This window comes from Primulina huaijiensis, chromosome 8 (assembly GCF_012295235.1).
Source record: "Primulina huaijiensis isolate GDHJ02 chromosome 8, ASM1229523v2, whole genome shotgun sequence".
NCBI classification, from domain to species: Eukaryota; Viridiplantae; Streptophyta; class Magnoliopsida; order Lamiales; family Gesneriaceae; genus Primulina; species Primulina huaijiensis.
Genome location: NC_133313.1, coordinates 19759242 through 19772225, shown reverse-complemented (window position 1 = coordinate 19772225; position 12984 = coordinate 19759242). Strand labels below are relative to the sequence as shown.

General features: G+C 34.1%; 1 protein-coding gene and 1 pseudogene across 3 annotated transcripts; both read left to right on the top strand.

The window, feature by feature from the left end:
* The first annotated feature begins 271 nt into the window (after window positions 1-271).
* Window positions 272-4888, top strand: LOC140983455 (NAC domain-containing protein 53-like). 3 transcript variants are annotated; one of them, XM_073450518.1, is made up of 6 exons: window positions 272-537; window positions 1849-2126; window positions 2912-3148; window positions 3551-4054; window positions 4137-4242; window positions 4332-4888. In XM_073450518.1, exons 1-6 carry the CDS (start codon window positions 348-350, stop codon window positions 4733-4735), a joined length of 1719 nt encoding a protein of 572 aa, XP_073306619.1. In that variant the 5' UTR covers window positions 272-347; the 3' UTR covers window positions 4736-4888. The 3 variants fall into 3 exon arrangements, with proteins under 3 accessions (XP_073306619.1, XP_073306620.1, XP_073306621.1); XM_073450519.1 differs by having other exon boundaries at window positions 273-537; window positions 2960-3148; XM_073450520.1 differs by lacking the exon at window positions 272-537 and adding an exon at window positions 544-1274.
* A 5346-nt stretch (window positions 4889-10234) lies between these two features.
* The window catches only part of LOC140983195 (histone H2B.1-like), a 6432-nt pseudogene continuing 3682 nt past the window's right edge, over window positions 10235-12984 (top strand).

The following is a 12984-nucleotide window of genomic DNA, read 5'->3' as shown; positions in this document are numbered from 1 at the left end:
AAATAAAATAATCAAAAAATTCTTGACTAGTTAAATATTATTAGAAATAATTTTTCATGAATTTTAGAATATTTTGGTTTGAATATAATTAATTTTAAAATGAAATTAATAAAAGTTATTTATGATAATTTTAAAGTTTTGCTTTTTCTTTAAGAAAAAATAAAAGAAATTGATTATATGAAAGTTAAGGGATCGAAATTGTTAAATCATAATACTATGGGACAAAATTATAATTATCTTTCTATAAATCTCTGAGCCAAATCCAGGCAAAGAACCTTGAACTCCAAATTCTAAAAACCCCGGCTTAAATTTATATATATCGTTATTTCTCGTGATTATGCGTTCGAATGGAATCTACGGGCAAGAAGAAAAAGTCATCCGCATCGTCGACTGTGCTGGCGCCGGGTTTCCGGTTTCATCCGACGGATGAGGAATTGGTTCGGTACTATTTGAGGAGAAAAGTTTGTGGGAAATCTTTTCTGATGGATGCGATTTCTGATATTGATATTTACAAGGCCGAGCCGTGGGATCTTCCAAGTATTTCCCTCCTTTTGCAGCTCTTAAACGTGTGTTTTTTTTACTGTGTTATTTTTGAAGTTCGAAGGATTAGTGATTCACGCTTGTGGTTTTTAGGGTGGAGAATATATCATTATTTATCTGGATTTTTAGGAATCGGAAACTAGGGTTGAAGAAGGGTTGTTTTCCGCTCTGAATAGATTGCCACCGAAATTCTTATATTTGTCATAGCAGTAGAGATTTCTGACTTCTCTGGAGTCTTACAGGGAATTTGGGATTCCATTCTATGGTGTTATTGTTTCTGTCTTGTTTAATGGAAAGGTGGGAAAAAACTGGTATAAAATATTATTATTATTCTTGAGATAATAGAGGACCAAGCATGGTTCACAGTTGCAGTCGCAGAACGGCAGCTGTCACAACAAAGCGCCTGGCTAAATTTTTTTTAGAATTAAGGCGATTTTGTGGTTGTCGTGGAACGGAACAGCGATTTTGCTGCAGCTGCGGAACTTCTGTAATTTTTTCAAAATTTTCCTAATTTTTTTCAATTAAAATTTTTCAAATTATATAATTATTTCGAATTTTATTTTAAAAGTACTCCGCCACGATAACCGCTACAGTTATGCGAAATGTCAATGGAACTGGAACAGCAGTCTCCGTGAGAGCAAACCAAGGGACCAACTCTACAAGAGTAGAGCGTAATTTGGAGTTGCGATGCTAGTTTTGAACTTTTATATGCTTTGCGTTTTTTGAAGATGAAAGTAAGCACATCAGTTCGATCAAGGATTTACAATTATCATGAAATACTCCTGAATTACTTTAGTTAATTTTTTCATCTACATTGGTCCTGATTTTGTATGAGCAGTTGCAATGGTATTTTTTTACTGTGGGCACATAGAGGAAATGAAGAATGGAAAGGAAAATGAAACAATTTTCCTTATCAGTTTTATTTTCAAAAAGATGATAGCATATTTGTAGATACCAATTACCAAGCTGTAGGAAATGAGACTAGATGAACTCAAAATTCTTGTCTTTAATCACGCTACTATGTTGAACATAGCAGAAAAGGGATAAAAATCAGTGGTTTGCTTCCTTTTTTAAGTTTGGTCTTCTAATTTTTTGTCTGCCTGACTGTCCATATCAGCCTGGTAAAATGGATCATAGAATCTATGATCAATTGATGAATTATGTTTAACTAACTTTATCTCTTGTGCTGACATAATTAGCATAAATTAACATAAATGGCTAGCTTTAGTTAGACTTTTTTTTTTTTTTTTTTATCTGTGAGAACCAAAATTGAAATGAACTTGATATGTGATTGTGGGGGTGATTAAGGTATGTCTAAGCTGAGGACCAGAGATTTGGAGTGGTACTTCTTCAGTATGCTGGATAGGAAATATGGTAATGGAGCAAGGACAAACAGATCAACTGAAAAGGGTTATTGGAAGACGACGGGAAAAGACAGGGCTGTTTACCATAAAGCAGTGATTGTGGGAATGAAGAAAACTCTTGTTTATCATAATGGCCGAGCTCCAAAGGGTGAGAGGAGCAACTGGGTGATGCATGAGTACAGACTTGCTGAGTTGGAATTGGAGAGAACTGGAATTTCTCAGGTGGGCTTGCTTGTTATCATGTTTTGATTTGACTATTCCTGATTTCATGGTGCAGAATTAGTACGGATGATGGATCGCCTTTTTCTAAATAACTTAAAGGATCATATAATAGAGTAGGCTGTGGGAATGATATGGTAATCGGTCACAGATTTCAGGGATGTGGATGTTAAAGTACGTTGCTGTCATAGTTATAAAAAGCTCGTATCTGCGCATATGCCTAGTCTCAAGGCAGTGAGGCTCGGTTTTTGCGCGCAGACGCAGGCCGAGGCGCAACCCTTCAACAAAATGTACTCCTTGGCCATAAAGCACGAACCTTGGTTCTTTTCAAAGCTTAAAATACCTTTTAACTCTGCCATAAATGTAGTGATGATGAATTCGAGGTAAAATGTGAGAATATGATTTCTTTCATCTATTGATCATGTTTCATTGTTGTTCAGTAGTTTGTAATTTGCACATTGAATTACATGGAATGAAAATCTCTTCAAATATTAGATTTTATTGTATTCTGTTGGTATGCCTCAATTGAATAAGAGGGGTGTGTTCCTTGCCCAACTCATTGCACTCAGGCTGTTCGATATCCATGTGTTTCGCCCTTCGATTAACTGTGGATGCTATTAAATAATACAAAGACAATATAATGTTTCTGGTTACAGCATATATTTGAATAAAAATAACAATATGTATTCTTGCTGTAGTTCATCATCTCTATGATTGAGTAATTGGTATCGTGACTAATTCATGATTACAACCACGATCACTGCTGAATTAGGTGTTTGAATTTTGAGGATAGTTTGTTCTCACAAATTATTGGTTTGTTGGAATTTGGTGAAAAGGATGCATTTGTGCTTTGCCGAGTTTTTCAGAAGAGCGGGTCAGGCCCAAAGAACGGGGAACGGTATGGGGCACCGTTTGTGGAGGAGGAATGGGAAGACGAAGAGTTGGAATCAGTTTCCAGAAAGGAGGTTTCAGATGAAGTTGACTTTGGTGGTGATTTCTGTTTTGATGGTCATGACCTTGAGCAGGTTTGTATTGTCTTTTTCGAACCAAATCTAATAATTTGCAGCCATACGTGTTACTAGACCAGTAACATGATATACAGCCCAATCGCAATCAGCTCTGTTTACTTTCGGATTTGTTCTAATTTTATGTTTACTTTTATTGTTTACATTTGAGGATTAGCATTGCCACCCTGGTGCCAAAATTTTTCTTTCTTTTTTGGGAAGCTCATTGATTCAAAATATTGATTTTGTGCTTCCAAATGAAGTTGAAAATTCTCAAATTGATAGTTTATTGCATGTTTGCTACTAAATGCTGTCTTTTCTTCTGATATGTTTAAATGTGCATCTTTGCATATGATTGGCGTACCTTTTTTGGCAATTATATATGCTTCATAATCATCATATGCTAGTATATATTTTTACCAGATTCTTGGATCCAGTGCTCCCTCTCATGTTACCACCCCTCCGCTGAACTTCCAAACTGTAGATGGTAGCCATTGTGTTGAAACTACAGCGTCATTCAGCGACGTCGAAAAGCATTTGGTTCGTGCAGGTGAACAATACTGTGAACCGGAACCGTTCGACGGGACAAACTTGTATGATTTACTTGTTCCAAGTAATATGAATGTGAACTTAGTCAAGCGTGAATATATTGGTGAATCAAGCAAATCTGGAAATCCTGAGGATGAAGATTACTTGTTTGACGAACCCTTCCTGGATTCTTCTGAATATTTTCCATTTGGTGAGGAAGGGTTCATTGAAACGAATGATCTCTCAAATCCAGTTGAAGCCAATACGGCTGATCTTTGCATGCTTGAGGAGTACCTTAAATTCTTCGATGCCATCGATGGCAATTCTCAATGCTTTGCTTATGATCCTTCAATAATACCAAGTGAGGATCTTGTTTCTGCTCAAACGTTCCCTCAAAAGGTACATAAATTATTTATTGAAATTCTTTGTTTTTCATTTGTAACTAAGAATTATAGGGCACTAATTTGTGATTTTATACCAGGAACTGAACGCACAAGCTGTTATCCCAGGTGGGCAGATCACTAATGGTCTTAATGTAGATGCTGCATCTTCATCCCATAAGCAAGTGGCAGCAAAATATCAATCAGGTAACTTGGTTTTTCCTTGTATTTTATAGCGATAAGAATCTACACAGTTTAGCGTGATATAACTTAGTTCTACCTTCTTGTGTAATTAGACCTCCAGTATCCATTCATCAAACAAGCGAGTCAAATCTTGAGCAATATCCCTGCAAAACCAGCATTTGCTTCTGAATACCCTTCAAAAGACTCAACTCTTCATTTCGATTTTGCACACCCTTCTTCAAGTCCAGTGCATGTTACAGCTGGGATGACTCAAGTGCAGAATTTGACTGTTGGCACCAGTGCAATGACCCGTCAATTTAAACACGAGAACCTGAACATTACTGTTTCTTTTGGTTTCTCACGTGGTGATGATGGATCTGCCAATTTGCAATCAAGCGTAAGCATACATCCAGGGAAGACCTTGTCGACAATCTCTAGGGATTGGTTCTACATATTTCTCGGGGTTTTAGTTCTCTCGACGAGCTTCAAAATTGGTTTGTATATTTGTGCTAATTAAGCCTCAAGACTACTCTTTTTGAACTATGTACATCTAGTTTTTTAGATGTCTGGTCGACTGGTTTATATCGAGGGCAGACAGAGTGAAACTGAGTTGTGGATTGTCGATACAGGTTTTGAACATCGATGAATAAGTTTCAAAACTTTATTTACATTTTCCGGTGCAGTTGTCATATATCCTCCATTTCATGGTGCCTAGATGGCGAGGAACCGATATCCAGGTTCTTGAACCCGTCATTGGCACAAGTAGGCTACTGTCTGTGTCATATGTTTGCGGTATCACGTACGTGGAAGTGTAATATAACAAAACACTTCACATACAATAATTTCAGTTGCCCCTTTTGCCCTCACTCTCTTAAATCTACACTGAAACCCTTGTCATGCACTAACTCGAGCAAAAAATTTGATGAATCAAATCGATCGAATTCGGCAACTGAGTTAGATTGTTAGTTCGATTGTCGACTAAAGAAGTTTGATTTCATTGTTGGTCTCTTCTACAAACTTCTCTTTCTATATAATGTAGAGTCCACAAGTAAATCAGAATAAATTAGCAAAAATATTAAATTTATATTCTCAAAAGATATTCGCTTTAAAAAATTTAAAGAACTAATATGGTCCGTCCATAAGATTATATTTGGATTGAATGATTTGTTTTGAGTGGAAAAAGTAGTGCAATAATTTTTATTTAAGTAGGTCTCTTGTGGGACTGTTTCACGAATCTTTATCTGTGAGACGGATCAACTCTACCAATATTCACAATAAAAAGTAATAATTTTTCATTGATGATCTAAATAAGAGATCTGTCTCACAAAATACGATCCGTGAGACTGTATCACACAAGTTTTTGTTTTTTGTTTTGTTTTAAAGAGTCACAACTTTAGAACAATCACAAGTGGGAAAACATTCATCTTTAATAGAATTTGATGCAGCGACTAATCGCAATAATTCCCAAATTGAAAGTAAGCATGCTATGCATTGTTTGGGCACCACTAAACATATTTGACATTTGTCATTCATAGGATGAAAAGATTTCACCAACCCATTAAGTGGGGTTTCCTATTCATACGTGCTTCATCTTTTATATATACTAACTATTATACACAAGTGTATATTTTTTTTTATAATTATAGAAAGATTAAAGTGAAATTTGATTAATTATTGAAAGACTAAAGTATTATTTGATTTTTTATAATTTAAAAAATAAAAACAAAAATATTTGTTGAAATTAAAAAAATAAAAATAAAAGTGTAATATTAGTATCACATAAGGGCAAAATTGGAAAAGCAAAAAACAGACCAAGACACCATTTTTGTCTCTATTATACAGATTCTTAATAATAGTAATAGATATTATGGATATAATTGGTGTCTTCCACAGTAATTACTATAGCTTCATTTTTTATATAATAGTATAGATATTATACAAATAAAATGAAGAGTAGGTCTCTTGTGAGACGGTCTCACGAATATTTATCTGTGAAACGGGTCAACCCTACCGATATTCACAATAAAAAATAATACTCTTAGCATAAAAAAGTAGTACTTTTTCATAGATGACCCAAATAAAAAATTTGTCTCACAAAATACGATCCGTGAGACCGTCTCACACAAGTTTTTACCTAAAATAAAACATTGCACTTGACGGATTCTTGACTTCGTGGCAAGGATGAGACCTCAAAATCCAAATAATTTCGGACTAGAGTCTAACAATATAATATAAGTAGTGTTTTTAAAAATTAAAAAAAGAAATATAGTGTAGTTTAGACATAAAAACTAAATTTTAAAAAATACATATTTTTACACCTAAAGTTATTTAATTTAACGAGTAAAATATTTTTTTTATGAACTCGATCAATTTTAAAGTCCTAAGGGCAACTCCAACGCTGTTTTGGCGCAGCATTAATGCTTCAATGGGGCTGCGTTATTTCACCCTCTCACCCTACGTCAAATTTGGCGCAGGGGTCATTTTTTTATTTTATTTTTTAATTTTTTTAAATGTGTATTTATTATAAATATTTGTATTAAAATTGTAAATATTATAAAATAATAGTATAATATTTATTTTAATAATTAGATATTTAATCCTAAAAATTTTTAAAAATATAATTTTTGATTTTTAAAATATTTATTTATTTATGTTAATTATTAATATTTAAAAACTAATTTGATTTAATGATTTTTAATTAATATAATTTAATACAAATACAAAAAATTTCTATAACAATACAATTCATAACTAAAATGAAAAATATAATAGAAATACAAATGCAATTTAAAACACATAATTCAAATACAAATATAAATACAAATATAAATACAATAATCGAAAGAAAAATATATTTAGAAGATAAACTTAAATATTATTATTTAAATTTATTAATAATAAAACATTAGTCATAATTTAAATATATTAAATAAAATATAATAATTAATATATGTAAAGTAAATGGAATATTTCGAGAATATTCTTTTTGGTGTAAGATTTGAAGTAAATGAGTTGGAGATAGATGTTGTATTTGGTGCAGAAATCGCACTATTTTAGTATAAAATTTGTACCAAAATAGATTTTGTAGTTGAAGATGGCTTAATGGAAAGGCGGGGTCGCTGATTGGTCGATGTCATAAATAAAAGTGGAAGAAAACTTTATGGTCAATATGGCATTTATACAATACACACACCCACCACCAACACCACTATCTTCTAATGAGATCGGGTCAGGACCCATATCGATTATAATTAAATCTTTTTTTTTTCCTCGCAATCTTGTATTACATAATATTGGAACCCAGAAGTTCGGGATCCGATCAGATAAAGAGATGGTATCTCGAAAGATCGGAATTTTGTCGAGTAGATAGATGATATTATTATGAGTGGGTCTTATGTGAGACCGTCTCACGGATCCTAATCTGTGAGACGAGTCAACCCTTACCAATATTCACAATAAAAAGTAATACTTTTTCATGGATGACACAAATAAGATATATGTCTCACAAAATACGACCCGTGAGACCGTCTCACACAAGTTTTTGTCTATTATTATATATAGAGTTAAGAATAATAATAATATGGTTCCTTTACTCTTATAAGTGTAGGTCGAAAGGATAAAATAACGATAAATTCTCTTTTATTTTGTATAATTTTATTTGAATTATAATATTTATCTATGTGATATTTTTTTTTATTTGGATGAATTAATTAACCATTTAATTTAAGTCTTAAAATTGTCATCTATGAGCTAACCTTTTAAATATTTTAGCCAAATTCTATATTGGCTTCGACTCAATATTATTTTATTTAAAATGACCATCTTTCGACAAATATGTAATAATATAATAATAATAATTTTTTAAAAAATAAAATAATCGTGACGGGTCGGGTCGAGAATCTCGTCGGGAATATATTAATTTTCCAATTCCTTCTCAACATTTATTTAGACGAAAAAATCCGGACCACTCGGATCAAGAAAAATGTGGGTCGGGATTTTCGAGTTTGTTGCCGGCCCTATTTCTTCCTTTACTAATGTGCTTCTCATTTATGTTTTAAATATTTATTTGAAATTTATATTCTATAATATTTTATGATAGCACCAAATCACGACTCCAGTCTATATGAGAAATTGAAGCATTGGTCTGAGTACTCCAACTTGGTCTAAGTTATATATAAGAGAATCTTATAATAATTTTTTTGATTTTATTATGTGACTGTTAAAATATTTTACAAATATCCTTTCTCATCACATTGTTTGTGAACGAAACAATGAATAATGATATAAATATTAGAAATCAATATATTTGAATAAGATAATATTGTACGACATTAATTTTCGTAGAACTTGAGAAAGCAATAAATCAATGCATGCATGCATACATTACTGAAATATATATTGATATAGAATATGTATATCTCACAATACAAATAACGTATAAATAAAATGACTAAAAGGCCATTCGCCTAATTAATGGGGTTTAGCAGATACAGAGTGAGCGTCCTACTATAAATGGGGTGTCAGCTTTCCAGTTCTTGAGCGTAATATATTCTTAATTTAGTAAGAATTAATAAGATATATAATCGTGAAGCAGGTTGAAAATGGTCCACTGTAAGATGATCAATGCTGCGTTCTTGGTCTTGTTCATCTTTGTGGACCTTGTGTTGGCTGCTAGAGTTGGAAAGTTGGCTGCTAAGGGAGGAGGTGGAGGTGGAGGTGGAGGTGGAGGAGGAGGAGGAGGAGGAGGGTCGGACGTGAACTTGGGTTCAGGTTATGGTTCCGGGTACGGCTCAGGAAGTGGCTACGGATATGGAGAGGGAGAATATGGTGGTGGAGGAGGAGGAGGAGGTGGTGGTGGTGGTGGAGGAGGGGGAGGTGGTGGTGCTTCTGGATCGGGATATGGGTCTGGGTATGGCTCAGGTTATGGTTCAGGTGGAGGAAGAGGTGGTGGCGGTGGAGGCGGAGGTGGTGGTGGCGGAGGCGGCTCGGGAAGTGGCTTTGGTTATGGGAGAGGTAGTGGTTATGGTTATGGAGGAGGAGGAGGTGGCGGTGGCGGTGGAGGAGGGGGAGGAGGAGGAGGAGGAGGTGGCGGTGGAGGAGGGGGTGGCTCAGGCTATGGCAGTGGCAGTGGATCCGGTTACGGCGGCGGTGGATATGAAAAGCCATGAATTGATCATTCCTCTAATTCATCCTTAAGAATTTTAGTTTTTCGATTATCGATTGGGATATAATTAATTTTCAATATCCATTACTCAACATGTAAGTGTTATGAAAGCTTTAACAACTATATATTGTTAGTTAGATATCATGTTAAATCATTAATAATTTGACTGAAAATTTAAGTGAAAGCATACCTGAAACTATAATCTTGAATTTTTTAGAAGTGTCTTAATCGTCCAGATCCATGCACTCTTTTTTTGAGAGAATTATTTAGTTTTCTCTTTTTCATTATTTTTTTAATGAGAAAGAAAATATGAAACATGATGTCACGCGATCGATCTGAGACCATGACCTATATATATAATATCTAGCATTAACTTTTGATATTTTTGTTTTGATCAATCATAAAAACAAAAATTATATTTATGTCACTACACATTAAAGACTCACAACTTATCATATATATTAAAACTCATTAATCAAAGATCAATTTAATTTTGAATTTAACTTGGCTAAACATTGAGGACTTCGATTTATGTACAACAATCGATCAATTTTATGATGTGAGGTGTCATTCAATTAATTATTTATTAGATACGGAAAAAATATTTTAAAATAAAGCTAGAAATCAGAAAAACAAAAAGGAATATTGTGCCCTTGCTTTCTAAGTATAGAGGCATAAGCCTTCCTAATATTAAAAAATATTGTGGGGTATACAGCCGAGGACAAAAGCATAAATCATTTATTCCAAAATGATCTCGATCGTCCAATCGGATAATTCAATCAACGGTGGAAACCCCCAATCTGCGCCACACATATTCAACCAATCACAGCCACCCTCCAACGCACATAAGGTATACCTCATCGTCACTCAGTCCTCATTTTAATGGCAGCCAAAGCAGAGAAGAAACCCGCGGAGAAAAAGCCCGCCTCAGAGAAGAAGCCCGCGGCGGAAAAAGCTCCGACAGCGGGTAAAGCACCGGCGGAGAAGAAGCTCAAGGCCGGGAAGAAACTCCCGAAGGAAGGCGGCGGTGTCTCCGGGGAAAAGAAGAAGAAACGCGTGAAGAAGAGCACGGAGACCTACAAGATCTACATCTTCAAAGTACTGAAGCAGGTTCACCCCGACATCGGGATCTCGAGCAAGGCCATGGGCATTATGAACAGCTTCATCAACGACATTTTCGAGAAATTCGCGCAGGAGGCGTCGAGGCTTGCGAGGTACAACAAGAAGCCTACGATCACTTCCCGGGAGATCCAGACTGCGGTGAGATTGGTGCTTCCCGGCGAGTTGGCGAAGCACGCCGTTTCCGAAGGGACTAAGGCTGTTACCAAATTCACTAGTTCTTGAAAATGCGTCTCCGATCCATCCTGCTCTTTTAGTTGTACTGATTGAATTTAGGGTTTTGCTGATGTAAAATTTGGTTTGTTGGGTTTTCTTGTTACTGATTTTAGGTACTGTGTGGCGGTTTCATTTGAGAAATTACAGCTTTAATGTAGAAAAATATCTTGATTTCATCGGTGTTCGTCGCGGAACGAGCGTGGCGCGTATTTATAAAGTAATTTTAATTAAATTATTAGTAAAATTAATAGTAATTTATCATAAATATTAATGTGAATAAAATATTTTATTATTTTTAAGTATAAGTTTTTATAATTCTAAGTAGATGTTCTGAAATAACTAAATATTAGTTTCAACAAGATGGACAAATAATAAATAAATTAGAAAACTTAAAAAAACAAAATAAAAACATAAATAAAGCCAAAAATTTGTGTGAGACGGTCTCACGGGTCATCCAAGAAAAAGTATTATTTTTTATTCTAAGAGTATTGTTTTTTATTGTTAATATAGGTAAGGTTGATCCGTATCACATATTAAGATCCGTGAGACGGTCTCACATGATACCCACTCATAATAAAACATACAGATTCTTTGTGTTTTACTTCTTTTTTTTTGACAGCTTTAACTATTTTACATATATTTTTTGGTTCGATATTTTTCATTATTTTCAATACGCAATAGCCTTTTTTCAAACCACCTTCTTCCTCCATAAAACTCGGGAAATTTAAAGAAATGGGACTCGACCGTGACTTATTTTAAAAAAAGGATCCACAAGTCAATTTACATAAATGTCCTTTTATTTATGTGTAAATACACCATTAACTTAAATTTTTAACATTAAATCTATCCATCTCATTCAGTCAACTTCAAACTAGGTTTTTCTTCCGTCGATCTCCTTTCATTTCCTTTCCGACGACGATTTTCCATGCAAATCGTCTTTTTCTTCCCATCAATTTTCGATACAGATCCTTCCAATCTAAGCAAACTCAATCGAACAAATGACTGACAAAAATCTGATAATATTAACGTTTATTTCGATTTATTGTTCTGTTTCTTCGACTCGCTTGAAGAAAAAAGAGTCGACCTATAAGTCGTAGATCTACACAACATTTTATTTGAGTCGACCAAGATTTGATCTAGGTCGACCAAGCTCAAGCTTGTTGAGCTTAGTCGACCAAGAGCTTGGATTGAAGCTTGGTCGACCAAGCCGACCAACCAAAGGCTTGGTCGACCAAAAATGTTTGGTCGACCAACCAAAGGCTTGGTCTACCATGGTCTACCACACATGGTAGACCATGGTAGACCAAGCTTTTGGTCTACTCAAAATGGGTAGACCCAAAGCTTGGTCGACCAAGCCTTTTGGCTTGGAGGCTTGGTCGACCAAGCTCTTGTTTTGGTCGACCAAAAATAAATGAAGAGCTTGGTCGACCAAAAATAAATGAGTAGACCATGGTAGACCAAGCTTTTGGTCTACCCAAGCTTGGTCGACCAAAAATGTTTGGTCGACCAAAAATGTTTGGTTGACAAATATGACCGATAATTACTTAATTTTGAAGGATAATTACACAATTTTGATCAATGTTGCATGTTTTTAACATATAAATCACATAATTTCACAAGTATGTTCTATAATGTTACATGATTATGTTACATGTTATGACATATGAGTCACAATTTCACAACTATGTTACATGTGTTTTGACATATGAGCCACAATTTCACAATTATGTTATATGTTTTAACATATGAATCACGATTTCACAACTATGTTACATGTTTTAACATATTAATCATAATTTCACAATTATGTTATATGTTTTAACATACGAATCATAATTTCACAAATTTCACAATTATGTTACTATGCTACATGTTTTAATATATGAATCACAATTTTCACAACCAACTATGTTACATGTTGTTTTAACATATGAATCACAATTTCACAATTATGTTATATGTTTTAACATATGAATCACAATTTCACAAGTATATTATATAATATTACATGTTTTAACATATGAATCACAATTTCACAAGTATGTTATATAATATTACATGTTTTAACATATGAATCACATATTTAGCTGGGTCGACACAAAGTAGACCTTGTTTTTGGGTCGATCTTGTTGCTTTGCTTTTGGGTCGACCCAAAGGTATATCCTACAAAATTCAACAAAAATTAAGAGAATAAGATAATTAGAATAGACAAAAATTAATAATAATAATAATAAAAAAAACCTGACATAATTATGGATTCTTCTTGG